Below are 24,765 nucleotides of genomic sequence, written 5' to 3'. Positions count from 1 at the left end.
GCTCTCAAACATATCAGGGCCCCCCTTTTTGACATGAAAATTATGGGTCAACCCCATAGAAAAGCATATAAATTCAATTTTCCCAGGAAAATCTGTGGACATTTTTTTTTCAAGGCGCCCTTAGGAGGGTCAAAATTTTTTAGCTCCCCCCTTTTTTTTGCATCCCCCCAAACAAGTGTCTCTTAACAGCAACTTTCATTCAGCACTGCTTTCAAAATTTGTTTAAGGTAGGCCTACCGGTAAGGTAGGCTACTATGATTAAGCACAGGCTCTGTGCTCTACTCTGATACCTTCGGGGCTGTGCAATAATTATGAGCCCTCGGGGAGGGTAACATTGGGGGGAAGAAATTTTTGCGAGCGAGCCGAAAGGGGGGGCAAGCAATTTTGTCATGCCGAGAGGGGGGGCAAGCGATTTTTGGCACACATTCATGGGGCGCCTTTTAAATAAAACGCGCTTAAAAGGCTTAGGAAAACGGTACGGAAACGCTTAAATATGCAAATTTTCCTGCTCGCTGCGCTCGCAACATTGGGCTATATAGACCATTTAAAGTTTGGAAATTGGGATCCCAAAAATTTGGCAGGTGCAAGAGAGGGGGGCAAAGAATTTTTGGCGGACCGAGAGGGGGGGGGGCAAGCAATTTTTGGCGGGCCGAGAGGGGTGGCAAGCGATTTTTTGGAATGTTACCCCCCCCGGGCTCATAATTATTGCACAGCCCCTTAGTATGATGCTCGCTACGCTCGGTGCTCGTTTCACTCGCTGTTCGAGAGGCAAGGGTGTAAATCGGGTGGGGGACAGGGGGACACGTCCCCGTCCCCTCACTTTTCAAAGTGTGGGGGGGCAGTGGGGTAGCGTCATAGGGGCACGGGTGGGGGAGGCACGTGCTCCTCAATCGATTGCAAAATTTAATAAATCCCATAGGAAAATTGCAAAAAAACGGCTTGTGCCCCCCCCCAATCAGACCGGTACCCCCCATGGTCGGTGCCCCCCCATCGGATGACCCACGGTACGCCACTGTGGGGGACACAATATCAAATGCCCCCCTATTTTTGTCTTCACCCCCCGCCAAAAAAAGAGGGAGGGAGAGAGAGAGAAAGAGAGAAAAGAGAAGAGAAAAGGAAAAAGAGAAGAGAAAAGTTATATTGTCCATTATATATAATTGAGAAGGTCCATCACTGCCCATGCCTAAACAACCGCACAGTCGGGTCGATTGTAAGAATATACAGGCCTGTGATTATTTAGACATTGCTTGAAGGCAGGTCCTCGGCCCATAAACCTGTAAAAATTACTGTGGGTCGTCGATATCCAGGGCCCGTCACGTGTTGTCACCAAACGGACTCAATGATGACTTCAACATCAATCCATGCATGCTTTAGTAATTGCGAATCTCAAATTTCAAGCAAAATGTTGCAAATTGGGTTCGGGACCTTTTTGATTTAAAGCCATGATAGTATAAAAATAATGCACCAAATTACTTCAGTTAGACCTTCATTTGCAAAATTTTCCAACGTCAACATAAACAATTATTAAGCGGTCTACAAATGGCTTCAATTGGGCCTTCATTTTTACACATTTCCGGATTCCTAACTTTTCTAACTAATTATTTTAGACAATGATAGTGTCAAAATCGAACACCAAATGGCTTCTATTAGGCCTTCATACCCCTCAGACACCCCTTGCATAATTATGCATAAAGAAGTTGTCCTTTTCGCTTCTGCTTTGGACATCCGGCACTTTGTTTTTAAAAGCAATAATTCATCACAGTACAATAATAGTGAAGATTTGTCCACGAAACAAATGTTTGACTTTTCAAACTAACAATGCATAGTGCCAAAATCATGAAAATGGTCCAACAAATGGCTTCAATTTGGTCTTCATTTTGCAAAATATTCTCACTTCTGAGACATCAGTGATTATAATAATTGTCATAGTGTCCCCCTTACTTTCAAAAACAGATTTGCGCCCTTGTCGCGACAAGGAGAGAGGCATCGCGATTTGTGAACGGGGCTAGACGCTCACAGCTCGCTTCGCTCGCTGTTCGAGAGGCGTCGCGATGTGTGAAGGGGGCTAGTTCTCATAGGCCTATTTGAGGCTTCCGTCATGTCCGTTGGTCTGATTTTGACTATCATCCAAAGACCCGTATTTTGAAAAATTCATGTTCTCACTTGGTACTTATTTGTACGGATTATTTTTCGACGAGGGTGTGTGGCTTGAGCTCTCGAACAATTACCCATTTCCAAGGGTAATTTTACCGAAAATAGGGACCCATATCTAATGATTTTCAGAAAATAAGGACCCGTTTGAGCTTGAAAATAGTAAAAGTAACATGTTTTTCACACATAGCCCCATAGGCGTAGATCCGGGGTGGGGTGTAGGGTGAGGGTCCATACAATCACCCCCCCATGTTGACGCCTGTATGTGGGTTTCTGACCAAATTACCTTATATTTGGGCATTTTATTTGAGGGGACTCAACTTTGGAAGTGACGGTATGTGCCGGTCAATAGGCCCCCTCTTTTGACTATACCCGATGACCCCTTTTTTAAAAGTCATACCCGATGACCCCCTTTTTTTAGTTGCGGCTACCCAATGACCCCTTTTTTTTGGTTGCGGCTACCCAATGACCCACTTTTTTCTAGATTTTCTAGAATAGCATCATCAAAATGCCAAAACTTTTATCCCGAAGCTTTTAAAATTTTGCTCCATTTTTTCACAATTTCCTACCCGATGACCCTTTTTGAAATCTTATACTAAATGACCCCCTTCTTTCAAAAAAATTATACCCAATGACCCCTTTTTAATTGTACCCAATGACCCCCTTTTTGAAAATAACGCTTTGTACCCGATAGACCCCTACTTCGCGACGCCGGTAGGCACATACCCGTCACTTCTAAAGTTGAGTGCCCCCCCCCCCCGGATTTTAGCTCCAAAAGTGCAAATTTTTTCGTGCTTCGCGGAAATTTATTACACTTTTGCACCATTTTCATCAGTTTAGCTTCAAAAATGCAAATCGCGCGCATTTGTACAATGAACTTAGGGCCTATTCTGGTGCTGGATTCACTATACTTCAAGATTAAGAAATCTACGCCACTGAAAATTTAAAAAGGAGACACATGTATTTTTAAGGACTTTTGTGGAAAACCTACCCATTTGGGCGGCACATCCCCGATAGCGTTTGTACGCGAAGGAAGGATGGCAGGCATAGGCAGGCGTTTGGAAATATTGATATTCCATTGGTCATTCTAATAATTGAGAACATTTTTGTGGGCACTCATTTGAAATGTATTATAGAAATGAATGTGCACAAATTATTTGCATGTTCTAAAACAATCATTATATCCCTCAAAACAGGTATATTTATTTACACCCATTTGCCTTTATGCTAAATCCAAAAATGTCAACATATAGGCCTATACGGGACGAATTCGCATTCAACTATGGTAAAACTATAGGACTCATCCTTGATTTGGGGCTTTTATGTAAACATTAGGCGTACTGGTTGGTTGTCCTAAGGATATAGATTCTAAACTTGGTGTATAAGTTTTTTTTATCAGTCATCCCTGTAATATTTAGTGAAAACTCCGGTTGAAATCAATGATTTTAGAGTAGAAATAACAATATTAGCATATATTTTGTGTATAGGCCAAAAAAAAATGTCATGTTCTCATCCAATATGACTCCACAGGAAAGGGTTAGGGTTAGGGTAAGTGTTAGGGTTAGGGTTAGGATTTAATACAATTTTGCGTCCCGTTATGGTTGCAGAAAAAAATTACGCGGCTCGGACCTGAAGCTACCCATTATAATTATATCAAATAAATATAACAGTATATGACATGTAATATAGAAAATTCAGAGATTCCAGCTATACTATAGTATACAATAGATCAAGTACAGCTAAGTACACGATTTCGTCTTTTGGTCAAATTCATTAATCGCACTTATATAGCGTGATTCGTCCAAATCACAATTTCAATATACGTCGAAAACTAAGATTTATCATTAATTTTTGGTGGACATTAAAGATCGCCTGATGAAACATAAATCACAAGCATACAATAAACTCAATTTGCTCAAAATGCTCGATTCGTCACTCTGCCGAATTCATAACGATATGTAAGATGGGAAGATGTTGATTTGATATATCCTAAGCTGTTTTTTCAATTAACCAAAATAATTAAGGTCCTGTGCATGCTGCAAAAAAAAAAAAAAAACTGAAAACAGGAAAAACACATTTTCTTTCAAGAAGACACTGTTTTAATTTGTCTTAAAGTCACACGGAAAATTACCATACTTAAATATCTAGGGAATCTTGCTAAAATGCACCCATTTAAATTAAAACAACAGCAACACCAACAGCAACAACAACAAAACGTCATGTGGTGAAAATAGCACCCTTTTTAACACTTTTCGGACGAGAGTTTATAGCAAGTCATAGAGCGAGTTACATCTATCTAATCACCTACATTTAAAAAATTGTTGACTTCAGTTAAATATAAATTTTCTTAGTTTTTTGTGTCATCGCATTTCTAGTGGACATGAGAAAACTAGGGGTCATATGGTTTGGACCACTTCAAAAAGGATCTGTTTTTTTTAGTAATTGAAAGCAGGCTCATGTTCACTTTTCTTGAAAGGGGTCCTATGGTTTTGGCCGGGACGAGGCACTCAACTTAAGTAGTGACGGTTATGTGTGCCTATACGGATACCGGCGCGGCGTTGCGAAGTAGGGGTCTATCGCGATACAAAACGTTATTAAAAAAAAAGGGAATCATTGGGTACAAACAAAATGAAAACAGGGGTCATTGGGTATAATATTTTGAAAAAAGTGGGTCATTGGGTATAACATTTTAAATAAAAAGGGGTCATCGGGTAGACAATTTGAAAAAAAAAATGGAGCAAAATAATATTTGTGGGTTGCCGCACTTTAAAAAAGGGGGTCATCGGGTGTGATTTTTTAAAAGGGTTCGTCGGATACATTCGTCTTTAAAAAGGGGGACCCCCCGGGTTTGGTACGTGTTGTAGGAATCGAAACCCTGACCTTCTACTCGGCTTAGACTCGGACACAACTGGAGTCGAACTTGGACTATAGACTTGGATTCCAAAGTCGAAGTTGAGTGTAGCTGATACTTTAACTCTTTGCTTGAACCATTGAAATTAATAGGAAATGCACAGTGGTACCATTGGAATATGGTGAACCCTATTTGCGTCGGTTTCTAGAAAAGTGGTGGCTGCGTATAATATAATAGGCCTACAGGCAGGATTCTACGGGTACGCCCCGTCAATCCAAAATACTGTCAGTCCGAACCACCGTCAGTCCTAATTTTTACTAGGCCCAACCCTAACCCCAACCCCAACCCTAACCTTAACCCTAATCCTAAACAAATCGGACTGACTGTGGTTCGGACTGTTCGGACTGAAGCTGACTGACGTGGAGACTCCGATTCTACAAGTTAACTTAGAGTACTCCTGAACATCTTCGGATGCATCATCACACCTAGAACACCTATCATGCCTATAGAACACTTACATATTTGAAACCCATGTAGGCCTATATCACACCTTTTGGACCTTTCAGTGACAAATACTACAGGAAACATGTGAGCATAATTATATGAACATGAACATGAGGGATGGGGATATTTTCCCCAGTAAAACAATATTATGGTCAACATTTGATTATTTTTTGACAAAAAGACCCACTCATCACATAAAATCATTGGTTGATGGTTGGGAAAAAATGTGGACTTTTAAAGTTCAAATTGCCAAAAAGAAAAATAATAATAAAATAAACATGGATTCTTTGGGTGACATAATAATTGAGAGGTCTTACGACGGTTCTCAGTGTACGTTCCCCAGGTCTTGCTTCATTGCATGATTGAACTTTCAAATTATGAAACTGCTCATTTGTTATAGTTGCAAATTAGGTTGGCAATTTTTTTCTGTCAACGTCATAATAATTAAACCTCGCTCTTAACTACGGTATGTTCATGTCAATATAAAAAAAGCCACCCTAAAACGGAACGTGTTTTGATAAATGTTTTGATAAAAACGTACCCCAAAACACCCTTAACACACGTTGGTGCTAATGATTGATTTTAGACCGTGGTGGTACGACTCTATTGCAGACTTGGATTCAAGTTAGGCTCGGACTCGAGAAAGGTGCAGTTTATAGACCCCAACACTGGATTTTGCACTTAAATATGTCTTTTTGAATTTACATGTATTTTATTATTTTGTTAATTTTGTTTTTGTGAAGCTCGGGGGTCATAATGTTTTCCTCATCTTTGAAAGGGGTGGGGAAGTATGCATTTCCTTTGAAGACTTGCTGTCTGCTCCTGGCCCCTCCAGTTGGAATAATAAACGGATCCTTTAATTATTCAATCTGCTGAATCATGCCTGATGTCATTATATTAATCAGATTTGGATAATTATTTTTTAAATTAATACGTTGCCCACGATTCCTAGACGTCTTTGAATGAAATCTCTTCTCCTCAAATTCATTACATTCAGTCATGCATGCATGCGCAATCATCTTAGCTCCTCTCAAAAACGGTGCTCCTCCGCGAAAAGGGATTTTATGAATAATTCGAATTACTGTGACTCATGTATATTGTATGATCAGGAAAGTTGAAACTTTCTTTTTCAACTTTCCTGGTATGATCAAGCAATTGTTTTCAACTTTCCACAGCACAATCGGAAATTTTGACATATGAATACACCAGTATGTGTTACTTCTCAAACCCAATTCTATCCAAATCTCATGATGAATTGACGGATCCAAATTTGATGAGAGAATGATAATGTTATAATTAATTTAATTTAATTTTAATTTATGAAATAAACCCTTGTGTCGAGTGTAAAAAGTTACTATTCGTTTATAGCTATATTATATATAAGCGGGGCGGGTGGGAAAAGAGCTTTAGGGGCTGTGCAATAATTATGATATCCCCGGGGATAAAATTTCCAAACAGCTCGCCCAAAATCGCTTGCCCACCCCCTCTCGGCCCGCCAAAAATCGCTTGCCCCCTCCCCCCCATCTCGGCCCGCCAAAAATCTTTGCCCCCCCTGCACATGCCAATTTTTTGGAATCCTAATTTGCAAACCTTAAACATGTTTCATGTCTATATACATGTTGCGAAAACGTATTTGAAACTTACAAATTAGAATTAGGTGTATTTATGTACAAAATAATGTCTTAATCAATTACCAAACTCGTTTAACAACTTCTTTACAAAACGTTCTGATATCCACAACTATCACACAAGAAACAGCAACAATTATAATCAAACAAGAAATAAAAAAGATTTTTACTGATGAAGTAGTCAGAACCACAGGCCCAATCCTGTGGAACTCCGTAAACAAAAATGTCAAAGAAGCTAAATCATTGAAAAACTTTCGAAAAAAAATACAAATTGCATCTTTCCTCATCATACGTTTAATTCTCGGAGCAAGTTTTTAAGTTTTATGTATCTTATGTGATAGTCTCTCATTTTGCTTTTCTTTTCTGTCTTATAAAAGGGGGTGATCAATTCTGGCCTTATTGGCCTTATGATCATTTCCCTCCATAATCGTTTCGTTTAATCTATTTTTGTAATAATGTATCTAATAAGTATTTGTCTGTTTGTTTGATTTTGGAAAATAAAGTTGAAGAATCGATTTAAGCGTTTCCGAACGGTTTTCCTAAGCCTTTTTTTAAAGGCGCCCCAAGAATGTGTACCAAAAATCACTCACCCCCCCCCTCTCGGCTTGCCAAATATTGCTTGCCCCCCCACACTTTCGGCTCGCCAATAATTTCTGCCCCCCACTTATACCCTCCCCATGCTCATAATTATTGCACAGAAACAAAGAAATTTGAAAAAAAATTAATAATTTGAAGCCATTTAGAACAAAATTAGTTAAATGTTCAAGGTTTCTGTGGCACTATTGCGGCTCTCACCCAAACAATGCCAAAGGTTCATTTAAAAAAATATTCTCACCCAATGACCTCCGGCATATTTTGTACATTTTGCTGTCATCGTATCCCAAAAACCATGCTCTCACCTAAATGACCCCATGTTTTAGAAATTGCTCTCACCGAATGCCCCTTACTATCAGCTGTACACCTATATCCATTTCATATTGACGTGCCCCTCCCCCCCCGGGGGGGGGGGAGGGGGAGGGGTAGAGGTAAAATCTACAATGTTCTACATGGGTACTATAGCAGATATGAGCTAATTTACTAGGGTTTGTTACACACAATTGGCATAAAACTCGGCAATGGATCTCACTTGACAAATATGAGTAATGATGAAATTTCTTTACGATCGATAGGCCTATTTATTTATTCATTTATTTATATTGACGTGCTCCCCCCGGATCTACAATGTTCTACATGGGTACTATAGCAGCATTATAGTTGAAAAATTGTGAAATGTTACAATACAAAGAGTTCCAAATTAGTTGCAACAAAACATATTGCTCCATTAACAAATTAGTTTGTTTCGTTGTTAATTCGCGAATAACATTGCTAGGGTCATAATTTGTTGCGATTATGCCCGGGGGGGCACTCCAACTTTGGAGGTGACGCGTATGTAGGGCTGTTAAGACGCCCTTTTTCAGCGTCGCTGTCACTCAAAGACCCTACGAACACATGTTCTGTCATCAAGAAGAACCCCTATTTTTCCATTTCACCAGTCACCCAAAGACCCTTACAAGTTCAATTTTAACAGCAACTTTCATTTATCACTGATTTTGTCACTTATCTGAAAAAAACAAAGAAATTTGAAGCAATTTAGAACTAGAAATTCGATTTTCGAGGTTTCTGTGGCGCTGTTTCGGCGCTCACCCAAAGATTCCATTTAAAAATAAAAATTCCTTTAAAAAAGGAATGTGGCGCCCAATGTGAACTTGGACGTGATGTGGTGAATTCCATGGTGTGTAGATTTGGTATTATAATGATTTTTCTAGGGAAGAGTAGAAGATGATCAAATGCAAGAGAAATGTGTTTGATTGGGGAAGGTGTTCTGACAATCCAAATATAAACATAGTCCACCTCAAATGACCTGTAACAATTTGTGATTGACATTACTTAATTCACCTCGGATGACTTTGATCTGACATTCAACATTTTCGCGCTTACACCAATATATCCATAACAATTTAACCCTTACAACTTCCTGTCAACTCTCTAATTTAAAACTCTAAATCTGTCTGTTTGCCTTTTCTGTCTTGAACCATTTTACACTACAGTTTATTAAGATAAGCAAACCCCGGAGGCACTTCAATATGAAATGGATATAGGTGTAGGGCTGGCACTTTCGCACTAAGGGGCATTCGGTGAGAGCAAAATGTAAAAAATATGGGGTCATTGGGTGAGAGCATGATTTTTGGCATTTTGCTCTCACCGAATGCCCCTTAGTGCGAAAGTGCCAGCCCTACACCTATATCCATTTCAAATTGAAGTGCCCCCGGGCGATTATGTCTTGAAACAATAATAATAGTCAATTATTATGCGCATGTGATGGCTATAAATTCAACAAATTTTAACATGTCGACGCGTCTCTAAATCAAGCGTCACATTGTTCAGACAAAATTAGGCATCAGCTAACAGAAGTTACCTAGCTGATACACATAGATGGGTTGCCAGTCGCATTTAACAACAAACAAACCTCGACATGGTTACTCCAATCCCTACTTTTCAAGTATATTTTTAAGCCTCATTTAGCTTCTTAATTACAGTGGTTACGTTTGTGAAATAAATCACTTAAAAATATATAATAATCCATTAATCAGTTGATGGAACCACCTGAATTATTGTTATAGCAATAATAATAGCCTTTTAACCCACAGGATGGAATAATTTATACTATCTACCGTAATTGGTGGAATTGCAATATTCGTTTGAAAACCAACAAAATTCTTCTTTTATCAATATTGGTTTGATCGTGGTATACACATACCCTCGAGGATCTTAATAGAGGGTGTAATTTTAGTAAATCTTTTGAAGATCTTGTTCTTGAATTTGATATCTCTATATTAAAGACAGAAGAAAGTACAATTATCTTATGAAAGGAATTTCGATTGACTGGCTTTATAACCCCCCCCCCCCCCTAATGTTCAGGAAAGTATTTTTGATAAGATTGTTGGAAGCTTGTTTGAAAATGGCAAAGTATTCATACACTATTTTGAAAACACATAATGGACCTGCCAAAACTGAGAGCTTTTGGATTGATGCTTTAAATATGGATCAGGATACGGATTGGAATGAAGTACATAATAATAACTTTTCTTGCAGTATTGAAACTCAACTTATGGCTTTTTACTTTAAAGTGTTTCAGAGAGCAATTTGCACAAACAAGTTACTTCATAAAATTGGTAGAATCGGTCCCCATTTTGTGGTTTTGTAATAATTCTGAGGAATCCTTGGTGCATTTTTTTTTGTGATTGTGAAAAAAAATCAAATGTTTGTGGAACCAATTTATTGAAAGCAAAACTGGTGATTATTACAATCTATAACTGCCAAAAATGTTTGGGATTAATGTATATGACTCTGAGCACAGAATTGTAATCAACTTTCTTGTATTATGTTTGAAGTTTTATATTCATAGATGTAAATTTCAAAAGACTCCTCCCAGTTTCCAAGCTTTTATGAACTTTGGGAGAATGAAACTAAATACAGAATATAGGCTTGCCGAAGGTAAAGGTAAATTGGGCAAACATTTCAAGAAATTTATGTTTGAAGTCACTTTGCCTGCCAATCTGTTTTTATTTGCATTTCCTCTTTTTAAACTATTTTTTTCTCATTCTGCACCTGATGAAAATAACATGGGAAACTTGTCCTTTTGTCTGTGTCATTGTTTGTGTTTGTTTTGTTTTGTTTTGTCCTTTTTTGGTGTTTAAAAATTTATATCTTAAAATCAGCCATCTTTTATAGTGAGTAATTTGTTTAATCAGTATGGCTGTCGAAATAGAAATTGTTCGTTGGCATTACTCAGTTAGTTGATGTAAGTCGTTGCGTCAACTTTCCGAGTAATGCCAACGCGTACAATTTTGAGTAACGCTGACTCGATATCATTATGTTGGTCGCACTCATTTGCACTTACTTTATTGAGTTGTTACAACTCAGAAAATGAAACTAGCCTAGGTTAGCATAATTTTCTAGAGGTGTGCTATAGTATACAAAATTTTGCACTGATTACAAAAATAAATATTTGAATACTACTAATTGTGCAGAAATGATCCAATTACGTGAATTAAGTAACAAAGTACCAAATTGAAATAACTCAAAACAATAAATACCAGTAACTTAATAAGAACGAGTTACATCAACTTACATGTTGAGTTACAATAACTCAACTAATTGGTTCTTTGAACCTTGTTTATTCTTCTAAGTTCCCTGAACTTGAATTCAGAAGTTGGCATTGCCAACAAAGTTGATTAGTTGACGGAACTTTTGAGCTTTTTCAGCATTTTTAAGTTCGGATAACTAAAATGAATTTTGTTTTGCCAACTTTTTCACTATTTTTGAGTTGTCCAAACTTACTCCTTTTGAATTGCGCCAACAAGGCGAACAAGTCATTTCTATGAGTGAATAAACATTTCTGTGCCTGTTGGGTGTAAATATTTTAACATAATGTTATTTAGGCCTAAGTGTTGACAAAATATTTAGCAAAAAATGTTTGTAAAGCTACAACCACGGCCAAAATGTGTTGGGACACTTATGGAAAACGTACACTATATTATGGCCGTATTTCCGTTATTTTTAACGTGATAAAGTGGCGGTTTCTACAGTGTCAATCCTAAACCCTTTTCTAACACCCCAACCCTCCCCCTTCCCCACCAATCAATGTTGGGTGCCACTACCCAGCAAACACAAAACGTTTTCGACATCATTCGCAAAAGGTTATAAAAGGTTGTCAGAAAACGTTTAAATGTCGGGTTATATAAAGGGTATATTAAGAGTATAAAACGTTTTCATAACCCTAAAAACATTTTTGAAAATCTACGGCTCAGCAAACAAAAATGTTTCACAGAAAACGTTTAAATGTCGGGTTATATAAAGGGTATAAAAACGTTTTAATAACATTCCAAAAACATTCTTGAAAACTTGATACAAAACATTCAAAACAGAATGTTATTTTGGGGTGTAAAAATATTTTGCGAAAAAGGTTTGCCCAAAATATTTTCAATAACGTTTTAAAAACGTTTTCATGACCTTTATATAACCCGACATTTAAATGTTATTAAAAGGTTTTGAAAAAACATTTTAAGAACATTTCTGTGTTTGCTGGGTTCAAACATTTTAACATAATGTTATTTAAGTATTGACACAATATTTGGCGAAAATGTTTGCCAAAATAGCTTACAATATCATTTTTTGAAAATATTAAAAAATATTGTTGTAGTGTGTTTTCATACAAAACGTTTTAAAACGTTATCATGACCTTTATATAACCCGACATTTTAATGTTATTAAAATGTTTTTACCTAAACCAAAAAAGTAGGATTCAACATTGACCGGGGGAGTGGGGGCTTATTTACATAACCCTGTCAAAACCGTCCCAACATGGCCAGCATTGTAGTTTTACAATTGAAAACATTAAAAAAAATATTGTTGGAGTGTGTTTTTATACAAAACGTTTTAAAACGTTTTCATGACCTTTAATATATAACCCGACATTTTAATGTTATTAAAACGTTTTTACCTAAACCAAAACCCAAAATACAACTTATTTAAACGTTTTTGTGTTTGTTGGGATAGCAGGTACAGTCATGGACAAAAGTTTGGAATATTTTTATTTTTTTGCATAACCCTGTTTTTAAGTGCACATTTCTTATCATCAATGACCCATCAGCCATGCAAAATGGGTCACGGGTGTCTGGTAAGGTCTTAGGTACCATTCCATATCACACAATACCTAATGTAGGACAATGGCTTCTTATGCCTGACCAATGACCCATCGGGCATCCTTTTCGCAGTTATTTTAGCGATATGATCCATAAGGTTACATTTGCTTTTGCATTACGGTTTGAAGAAACCAGCTTTACTTTGTTGCATCTGTCTGTTGTATACGATATTTCTGATCATGGGGTACGAGTTGAGCGCAGATTTATACGCCCGCGTCATTGACTTACGTAATCGCGGCTGCAAACAGAAGGGTATTGGTGCCGCTTTATGAATTACATAAGGTGCAGTCTCTAAAATTTTGAAGAGACGTCGAGAGACCGGAACTACTACACCTAGACCAAGGTCAGGTCGGCCCCGAAAGACAACCGCCAGGAAGACCGATCTCTCCTGAGACTTTGTTGCAATGGCCGCACGAAGTCTGCATCTCGGCTACGAACAGAATGGCTGAGGTCCATAAACGCGCCTGTTACCAGGAAACTTGTGAACAATAGATTGGTTAGTGCAGGTTTTCGCGCAAGACAACCAATAAGAAAGACGATACTTCTGCAAAGACATCTGCATGCGCGCTTGCTTTGGTCACAGAGACATAGGGATTTGACAGTAGGCCACTGGCGTAATGTGATCTTCAGTGAAGAGGCCCGATTCCTCCTCTACAGACAAGATGACCGATCCAAGGTCCGAAGACAGGTTGGTCAAGCCCTGCTTGAGGATTGTATCCTTCCTAGAGTCCAGGGAGATTGTGGTGGAATCACAGTATGGGGAGCATTTCACAGTAGGTCGAAATCACACCTCTACATGCTAGAAGGACACGTGAACCAGGACCAATACCTGTATGTTCTTTATACAGTTATGCTTCCGTTAGCAAGAACAGACTTCGGGAACAATTTCGTGATCCACGATGACAACACCACGGCACATAGAGCCCTACCCGCGAGGGAATTCCTTGAAAATGAGAATGTAGAACACCTGGACTGGTCGGCTTTGAGCCCGGATATGAACCCTATAGAGAACTTATGGGCAGAAGTATCCTGCACGATAGGTAACATGGACAACCAACCAATCACCCTGCAGGAACTTAGACACGTGCTCATTGCTTGCTGGCGAGATATTCCACAAGAGACCTTCGCAAACCTGGTCGAGGGAATGTCACGTCGCGTAAATGACCTTGAGCTGGCAAGTGGTGGACACACCAAATATTGAGATGTGTTTTCTCAAGCAAGAGACTTATCTGAACAAGTCACAGTGAGAGTTTAAGTTTTTGTTTAAACAATTAAGTTTGCTAGTGTCTTTAATCTCATTTTGTGATACAAAGAGACCGCCAAAAAGTGTTGCGATTGTGTGATCCTTCCATTGCAATGCGCTTCCCCAAGGTAATTCTTTGTTTAATTGACAAACTGTGTGATGCAAATATCAAAGGACATTCATATCTTCCAATTATATTCAACTGAGCACAACTCCAGAACAATAAATCTGTTTTTAATATGATTGAAAACTGCATTTGATACAAAAATAAAAATATTCCAAACTTTTGTCCATGACTGTATTAGGCCTATATGCTTTTTCGGTCAACAGAGACAACATTTGCCCAATTGCAAGTGTTAGTGTAGTAAAAAAAAAAGGATTTTAATATGGTAAAAAACTTGAACACTTTGGGGAAATGTCCACTTATCAAAATCAGCTTCACCCCTCCTAAATAAATTATGGCTACACCCCTAAGTATGCCACTAATCTCTCACAATATTCTTTGTGTTTTATTGCATTATATAATTTGCATTTATCATAAAGTTATCTGCATTTATCATTCTTGCATTTTGTGTAATATTGTTGCATGTTTAGTGATTGGTCTTGGATATGGCGTTTAAATTTTTGTTGATTTCTAAATGTTTACTCAATCAATCTAAATCTGAAACTCTAAAAATACAAGACAGGAAAGTATGAAGGCCTTTTATAAAGTTCTCTGAACGTATGAATATGTACAGTACATCATTTATTATAATTCTCTGAACCAGCAGAGAGCAAGCAACATTTATTGGAAGGCTATTGGATATAGGGTCTGTAAATTGTACAAGTGGGTTGATCATAAATAAATTAACCTCTGCATGCACTAGGATCCACAACATAGGCCCACTCATCTATCAGGGGAACAGTTCTTAATACATTTGTACATTCATCCTTTGAAGTGTTGGGTACAAAACTCATACTCTGCAACTTGAGGTCCAATTTTGCACTATGATTATGAAATTGAGGTTATTGGACTATGCCATTGGGATGAGACTCTTGTGGTCCATAGTGATGTAGATACATCAAGATTTTCTCAGCAAATTACATGAAATTACCTTCAAATGTCAACTCTCATCATGAATCATGATTGTAAAACTAGTCACCGCTGGTTTTTATACTTGAAACAAAGGATATGATTTGAACTTGAGCAAACATCCAAATTCAAAGGTTGCAGTTTGCTCCATGCCCCCATGCCTTCATGATTTGGACACAAAATGTTCTTGTATAAGATAATAATGGGGTCTCCTTGGTTGAAAGTATCATATGGGGTGTGCCACGGTTTTGGGGTACCTTTTCAACGATTTTGGTATATCAATGGGTGGGTTTTCAGTGGAGACCAATGCGCCTAATTGAGCGCATTTTAGCAAAAAGTGCCCTTAAAAGTTCTCAATTAGGGCAAATTTGTCGAAAATCGGTATATCGATGGGTATTAGGCCTACCCCAGCAAAAAGTACGCAGAGAAAGTCAGCATCCGAAAGTCTGCATGGCACATCTCCGTGCAAAATGTTTCGAAGACACCCCCAATAGTTGCGGGACCCGCGGGAGGTGCTCCCTGGTTGAAAGTATGCAGTGATGTGCCACGGTTTTGGGGTAGTTTTTCAGCCGGGGATTTCAATATGAAATGGATGTAGGTGTAGGGCTGGCACTTTCGCAGTAAGGGGCATTCGGTGAGAGCAAAATATCAAAAATATGGGGTCATTGGGTGAGAGCATGTTTTTTTGGTATTCGGTGAGAGCAAAATGTACAAAATATGGGGTCCTTGGGTGAAAGACGGACCAATTGGGTCTAAATTAGGGGGCTTTGGGCTGGAATATGACTTTTTTAAATGGGGTCTTTGGGTGAGAGCCAAAAGATACCTCGAAATTTTGTGAAAAGTGGACTTTCTTCCCCAAATATGGACCTTTTTTTGATCAAAAAAACTTTTAAAACCGATTTTACGCACACAAATTCTTAAATTTTGGGACTTTTTGTAAACTTTTGCACATTTATTTAGGGGTTTCTAACCCCCCCCCCCCTCCGTTTAATTTGTGTGTCCCTAATTATACTACTATTCAGGTGGAACTTTAGTCACAACACTACATGCAGATTGCACTTTAATAGTGCGATCAGCATAATGTGGATATTCTATACAGGTCTTTATCCCTGTTCTTTGACATCTATGGTTCAATGCATATAGTACCGAGTGAACATTGTAGTGCAGGGCGATATATTCAAAATTTTATTCATCTATTGCTATGTAGTTAATCCGATTAATTACGTCACTTCTAAGTTCTATGGCAAATAATTATAACCAGCAGAACTAAATCTATATTTCTATTGTGGCTTGCAAAATCATTTTATCAGTGGGTACATTCGCGTGTTGATTTATGACAAAATTGGTAGTCGGAATTGAAAAATGGTGCAGAAAGTTGTGAAAAATCCTTCATTAGCGAACTATATTACTTTAAAGGTTGATAAAAAAACATCTTACACTAAATGACTGAATTTCACTCCTAAATTTTTAACACTAGAATTTGAAAAAAAAAATAGTATCAAGCATTATAGTTTTTCACGACAGTTCCTGAAAAAAATAAAATTATTGCTTTTTATTTGGCCGAGAAAATTAATTTTACATTGAAAACATTTTGCTCATTTCAACACCAAATTCGATAGTTTGTATTGCCTCATTCAATGACTGAGTGAGCCTTGTACAACTATTACTATCATGACTATATAGAAATCGGTTGAGAGATCTGCCTGTATTTAGATATACTATAGCAAAATTTACCAAGGATATTGGTATCAAAGAATGAGAGTCGTGTTCAGACGGTCGATAGAACTCTTGAGGATCGGCGTGCTCGAGTATATTGCGATTCCTAAATCAATCCCCGCGTTTGTGTGTCCATACGATAATGTAAATGAAGCCTGGAATCCCCCGGGCCCGGGGGACTCCCCGAGTTTTGCAATGCACGATGTCGTCATCTTTGGAATTACAACCGGAAGCTTTAAACTGTGACCTAGATCTAGTATTGCGTCAAATTGAACCATTAACATGTTTAAATATAATAAACCACCAAGCTCATAGGCTAGCCTGGCTAAAATAAGCTCAGCACTCAAGAATCTATATTGTATTGTTCACAGTTCACACGGCAGTAGCACTCGGGCATCATTCGGGGATGATCGTATAATCCCCTACAATTCTTGGGGATAGATTTCGGGGCAGACTCCCGGGGGCAAACTTAGGGATTGGAATACTTGAGCGCGTTCACACGGCATATTTCCCCAAGTTTTTGCTCGAGAAGTCCTCCGTGTGGACGTGCCTAATGACTTCAAAACATTAATGTCCACTTGTCAAATTTAATTATGATGGCTACCATAATTTTCTTTGTGCCAATTTAATAACTGAGCAAGTGTGAATGCATGTATTATGATGGTGTCATGTTCAAGTACATGTTGTTTATGTTATGTTTCAAATCCATGTTCTGATATTTTGATTATAGTAAACATGGTAAATGTATTGCATAATTACATATTTTCACAAAATAAACTAAATACATGTAGGCCTAAAGTAAACCCAGTAAACATGAAGTAAGGCCAAGTAAAAATAAAAATATGTTTCTCGTCCAGGTTTTTAAAAATTAGGAGGATGAGTGGCTTTTTATTTTCTATTTTTTTATTGGAAAACGACGCTAAATACCTGTATTTGGCACCATATTTGGGGTATTCGACATACAGATTGATATCTGAGAAAAATCAGGAGGCCCTTTTTATTTTATTGTTTTGAGAGGAAGGTCCCTCTAGTGATCACAAAACTCTTCTTAAATGACAGTGTTGTAGTCGAGTCCTCGTCATCCGAGTCCGAGTCCGAGTCCGAGTCCTTGGTGTCCGAGTCCAAGTCCGAGTCCGAGTCCCTGCCAATTTCTGATGTCCGAGTCCGAGTCCGAGTCCGAGTCCTCAATGTTCGAGTCCGAGTCCGAGTCCGAGTCCTTATGTATCAAATTCAAGCCCCGGGGTTTTCACCAATACTTTATCAACGTATAGTCTATACTTCACCAGAATTTTATTATTTTCTTGTAAATACATAATTTGCTAGTCCCACCTAGCATGCCTAGTATTGTTTTGGGGCTGTGCAATAATTATGCTGAACCCGGGGAGGGTGAAATTGCCAAAAATGCTTATCCCTTCTCGGCCTGCCAAAAATGGCCCCCCCCCCCCCGACCTGCCAAAATAATCTTTGCACCCCTTTGCACATGCCATTTTTGGGGATCCCAATTTACAAACCTTAAAAGGTTTAGATAATTATGTTTCGAGCGCAGCGAGCATGGAAATCTGTATTATGTAAGCATTTCCGTACTGTTTTCTAAGCCTTTTTAGAGCATTTAATTTGAAAGGTGCCCCATATGTGCCAAAAATTGCTTGTTCCCCCAGTGCCAAAAATTGCTTCCACCCTCCCTTTCGATCGATTACAAATATATACCCTTATAGCATATGCATACCTTGGAAACAGAATCACAGTAACTTATTAGGCTTGTGTTTTAGAGAGGCAAAAGATGCAGTCAGGGGTCCTTTTTCAGGCTCCCGGCAGTCCCTTAACACATTTGCATCATGCTCCAGTTCATTGAGCCTAACACTCTGAAAATTGTAGGTCTTGAGCTCAAATTTGGAAATATTTTGAATTTGTTAGCTCCAAAGCCTATAATTTGGCCCAACTTTAGTTCACAGACCTCCACAAAAATGTTGAAAGTTCCTTTCAATTCATCAAGCCCCTATTTTGCCCCCAAATCAGTTCTTATAGTTCCCAAAGTTTGGCGCCGCACACCCCTACCAAAATTTAACTTGAGTGCCCCAGAGTATAATTATTATTCATGTACATTCTAGACTTGCGTCTAACAAAGCAGTCATGTCAAAACAAACGAATATGATTAAAATCCATTTAACCAATTAAAGATATAACTGAAAGCAATCTTGCTTTTTGATTGTAGGCCTACTTTTATTTACAAACTGAATTTTATATGCATGTAAAACTACTTAAATTAATCATGTGATGTGATCATTGATCAAGCATAAGAAGTTTACAATGAACGAAAATAAACAAAAAGACCCTAGTTTGCCGGACTCGAGGAGGACTCGAAGCCGAGTCCCCGAGTCCTTGGGGTCCGAGTCCGAGTCCGAGTCCAAGTCCTTAGCTTCCGAGTCCAAGTCCGAGTCCGAGTCCTTGAAAAAAGGACTCGAGTCCGGACTCGAGTCCGAGTCCGAGTCCCGAGTCCTCCAACACTGTTAAATGATGTATTATGCATTAACAAAGCCGTAAAATAAGTCAACTTCTGAAACATCTTTTTCAACAAGTTAAAACTGAAAGTTTACAAAATAAAAAGAAATTTTCAAAATTTTCAAAAAAGGAGGAGGGCGCGGACGAGAAACATGTATTTTTTTTACTCAGCCTAACCTTTAAAAAAAGTTTAGGCCTACTCACTTTGTGATTATATTGAGTAAACAAAAAAAAATGTGGGAAGTGAAATTACCCCGGGGAAATTACTTCACTTGTCTGATGAACTTCACATATTTTTACATCCTCATAAAATGTGTGCATATGGGATATGACATAAAAACAATTGGAGGGAAATTTGTTTCCATTGTCAGTTTATAGAATCAGTGTCATGAGTGCAACATGAACTCTGTTCAACATTTGATATTAAGTTTATCCATCTTGATTCTGATCAAAACATTTCCACTAAACCGTCATATTATGTTAAATTGGTTAGTATTCATATCAACTAGGGAATGGGTTGAAAATGGTACGGCATATTTTGATTATACTCTTTTGGACTAACATAATAATAAATAATAAATAAATTTTGGATTTATAAAGCGCCTTTCTCCAGATCTTAGAGGACTCAAAGCGCTGTAATTTCGCTGCAGTGGTGAATCATCACAATCAGATCGTATCAACTATGGAACAGGGTGGAGCTATAAATATGGGATACTTTTTGAATTGCCAAACCTAAAATTCCCGACAGTGAAAAAATACTGTGTAATGACCATCACAGGAATTTATAAAATTATATTTAAAAATCAATCATAAATAATATAGTATATAATCATACTATATTATTACCATTTAACAACCCATTCATGTGGATGTCTCATCATCACATGTGTATGAATATGTGGTGATTCTATTATTTAAAATGTTTAATATCGGTATAGGCCCTACATCATCATGATCATCCGGCTTGCTTACTGTATGATTTGATAAAATACCCAATATCTTTCACAACCATAAACAATAGAGGGAGCTATGGTAATTATAAATGTATGTTGATAGCTCCACCCACTAAATTGACGCCCTTGAATAAGGAATTCATGGCATGAAAGTAGAGAAAATTTGACATTGACCGTGATTCATGCCCATGAAATACCCATGAACATGCCCTGAATATGTCAAGGCTCTTACAAAAGCACGACACAAATAAGCATGAAATTTCATGTGTGAGGATAAAACATCAGCCAAAACTTCCCAAATTCGCGAAAATTCATGCACGTTGCTAGCGAAAATAGGGCATGTTCATGGCATGTTCATGGCATGATCTTGGCATGTTCATGGGCATGACTCATGCCTAAATTTTTGCCTGGGATAGCCACATTTCTGAAGCGCGCCTTTGATGTGATCGTCCTCTCTTTCTTTGTCCTCATCTTCGGTGACAATTCTGTTCTTTCTGTCCATGAGTGTGCGGACGACCCCTAATTTATGGTGTAGAGGGTGATGCGACCTAAAGTTCAAGTATTGGTCGGTGTGTGTTGCCTTCCGATACACCAGTAATTTAATCGATCCGTCATCTCGTCGAACAATCAAGGCGTCTAAAAACGGGATTTTACCATCCTTCTCCTCTTCGTAGGTAAACTTGATTGAATCTGTGTCGTCCACTTGGTTGAGGTGGTCGGTGAGGGCGTTAACTTCATCTTTTGCTACAATTTCCAAGATATCATCGACATACCTTTTCCACAGCTTCGGTTTGCATTCCAAAGGCGCCGTGGCAATCGCAGTCCCTTCCAGGTGTTCCATGAAGATGTTAGCTGCCAACGGTGACACTGGACTGCCCATGGCTGCTCCGAAGCGCTGTCTGAAGATGTTCCCACGAAAGGTAAAGTATGTTGTAGACAAAATAAAATCAAGTAACTCCACCACGTCTTCTGTTGCCAGATTGTAACCATAGGACTTGTTGTATTCTTTAAGCCAACTTCCTTCTGCAATCTTTCTTTCACAATGTCAAGTACTTTGTTGACAGGTGTACACGTGAACAACGAGACCACGTCATGTGAGTTTAGGATATCCCCTTCCTCAATAACCACGTCTACCATCTCCTCTGCTAACTGCTTGGAGTTAACCACATGGTGTTCTGAATTCCCTACCATAGGGGCCAGAATGTCCGCAAGCCATTTAGATGTCTCGTAACCTATAGTGGAAGTGTAGTCAACAATTGGTCTAAGAGGCGCATTAGGTTTGTGGATCTTAGGCGTGCAATACAAACGAGGGACGTTCTCAGCAGTAGGATACAGCTGTTTGTATTTAGCTTTAGTAATTTTCTCCTCATCTGACAGTCTGGATGAACATGAACAGAGACGAGGGGCAATACAACTTGAGTCACGTTTTTGACGATCTGATAACTGACAAGAAATCAACTGGCAACTCAGTTGCTAAGCAGCAGTCAACATCAGCTGTATACAGATCGTCATTACATCAATAGCATCGATAAAGGAAACTGACAGTTTCCGAAACGTCTGCAAGTAAGTGGATATTTTATTGGACTAGTTGTAAGAAATCACAACTAACAATTCTACTATGAACAGTCCTGATGAATTTGTTCAAGAAACAACACAGTAGTGCTTTTACAGAAAAATACCCGAATTTAAAAGTTGCAGTTTACAGCGATCAATGGTTATAATGCTAGCACTGTAAACATGTAAAGCCCGTCATTATCTTCGCGCTTACTTCAAATCAATACAAATAACTGCAACTTCTAAATTGGGGTATTATACTTTCAAAACACTGCTGTATTGTTAATATTGAACAAAATCGGACAAATGGGGTATCGAAATGCGCGTAAATAAATCATCCTTCTTTTTATGTTAAAATATTGTGAAAACAATTATTAGTTCTGAATCTATAGGCGTATTTATAACAGCTGAGTTACTTTTTGTGCAGACTCTAGTACGCAAACACTTTTAAACACGCGTACTTTTAGTACGCAAACACTTTTTGTACAGACTTTAGCATGCAAACACTAAAATAAACAGAACACTTAAATTCCATCGACCCTACCAACAAATTACATACGAACAAGAACAAGAAGATTCGATTCCCTTCCTCGACACCCTAATCACCAGAAAACTGGATGGATCAGTGAAACTCTGCGCCGGAAGAAAACGCACACTGACCAATATCTTCAGTTTTCCTCCCACCACTGCATCCTTTACATCAAAAGCTGGGAGTTGTTACAACCAGGTGGGGAGCGCCGTGCATTCTCTAAATTCAGTACATTTCCGTTGTCAACTGTGTAATTGAATGGGTTGATGTTGAAATTTTAAAACGTTGAAAGTAACACAAACAAGTAGGCCAATGTTGATAAATAATATTAATACAAGCTAAAACCGTTCGGGTTCGATAATGCTGTGACTACCCAGATAACATGCATATATATTGGCCCAACGTTGGTTTTCGAACGCCAATCTTGGCATCGGCATTATTTTGCTGCCCATATTGGGCCAATATTGGCTTACCGTCGGTAATCTTCATATTGGCATCACAGTGGCAGCCTCAATTGGTCCAATAAAAGCCCAATATTTGGCCCAAGCCCGATCTAGGACCAATCTTGGGCCCATGAGCAAATGATATTGGGCCATTATTGAACATAAATTGGGCCACCATCGGACCAATCTCGCCATGTTATCTGGGTACCCATGTCCTACATTGGCGAAATTGGCCGTCCCAATTAATATATTTAGTTATATCCCTAAGATGTTTTTGTTCACCGAGGAACATCACAACTTAGCCTGGGGTCAATATGCTTTAATGGGGTGGACCTTTATTGCCGGATTGTCAGTATCGAAGAATTCTACACAGTACAAACTAATCGTCTTTGTTTGACTTGTTTGTACATGCTTAGTACTTTGAGACAAGTTTCGTTGAATTCGGAGGGATTCGGAGCGGTTTTAATATTGACCCCCATGTGTCCCAAACAACTGACCATTCCAAGTTTTGACCTTTTTGACTATAACTCAAGAACGGTATGTCGTAGGTATGTCAAACAATACCTTTTCTGAATCCTTGAAATGAGAGGAATACTTTCAAATTTGACCTTTGATCTTGAATATAGCCAGAGTGCCGGGAATGTTTTAATAACATATTGAATGTGTTATAGTACCATAAAAGGAGGCTAAAATAATTGGTTTGGTAGAGTCCTTGGGGTGCACGTTACTCCTCCGTATAGACCACTTGACATCATTGTTTATCAACAAAGGCGAGGGATTGGTCTATCGATATGTTCGAACGAACCGCGTTACTGTTTAATGGCTTTCTTGTACTATATGAAATGTGATGGGAGATTTTAAATGCACGTGCCCTGAGCAAAGAACCATGGAAAGTGCCATAATTCGCGCGCATGCTGCCGGGCAATGACGTCACATGTCAAGTGGTCTATATAAAGAACTATTTCTTACTGCCTTTGATCCTTCCTCTTCTTAGCGCCTGAATCCTCAAGCAATTATTTCGCCTTGTAAATCCCTTGTTTATTTATAATTTTTTCAGATATCTACCAGAATTTTAATCGAAGTTTTCGCTCCCGGTTTCGTAAATTACAGCATGAAAACTTACAGTTTGCCATGTTATCATTTTGTTGATATAAGCTTTGTGTAATATATTTCAGCAAGCATACGTTTGGTTGGAGGCAGGCATATAGCAGAAGGCCGTGTGGAGGTGTTCCATAATAACAAATGGGGTACAGTATGTAGTGACTCATGGACGTATGAAGACGCTATGGTAGTATGCCGTCAACTTGGATTCCGTAGTGAAGGGGCCAAAGTTTATGGAGATGCTTGGTTTGGTGAAGGTATTGGAGATATTTTCCTTGACAATGTTTTCTGTATTGGCAATGAGCGTACCTTAGGTGAATGCCCGCATAGTGGATGGGGAAATCATGACTGCTATCATTATGAAGATGCGGGAGTTTCCTGTGGTAAGTAAAGCATCAACCTTTTGCTTCTTTAAAGCATAATACAAAATAATTTATTCCAGTTAAGTTTCTAACTTAACACCATGGAACGAGTCTTTTGCTGCTAGGTAAATTTAATTCCCTTTCCCGATTCCTGATCAAGAATATTAAAGAAAATCAGTATTATGACTTGACAAATGTTTCATAGCATTTTACATGCACTGACAAAGGTTTTCGTAATATTATTTTTAATAGGGGCACAAAGGTACCATAAAAATAATTAAATATTGCGTTATACAATATAAAGCATTTCAAAACGTTTTCAAATGTCATATAATGCAAGTAATTTTATTTAAATGTTGACAAAATATCTATTTACATTTAATATGACAACAATTTGGTGGTATTTTTGACATGA

General features: G+C 38.3%; 1 protein-coding gene across 1 annotated transcript in view; it reads left to right on the top strand.

The window, feature by feature from the left end:
• LOC140145376 (uncharacterized) overlaps window positions 1–24,765 on the top strand; it is a 65,536-nt gene that overhangs the window by 8,518 nt on the left and 32,253 nt on the right. The window contains exon 2 of the mRNA XM_072167124.1: window positions 24,063–24,371. Within this exon, the coding sequence (XP_072023225.1) occupies window positions 24,063–24,371 (309 nt within the window). The remainder of the gene's footprint in view (window positions 1–24,062; window positions 24,372–24,765) is intronic.

This window comes from Amphiura filiformis, unplaced genomic scaffold (genome assembly GCF_039555335.1).
Source record: "Amphiura filiformis unplaced genomic scaffold, Afil_fr2py scaffold_240, whole genome shotgun sequence".
NCBI lineage: Eukaryota > Metazoa > Echinodermata > Ophiuroidea > Amphilepidida > Amphiuridae > Amphiura > Amphiura filiformis.
This window is presented reverse-complemented; position numbering and strand designations above follow the sequence as displayed.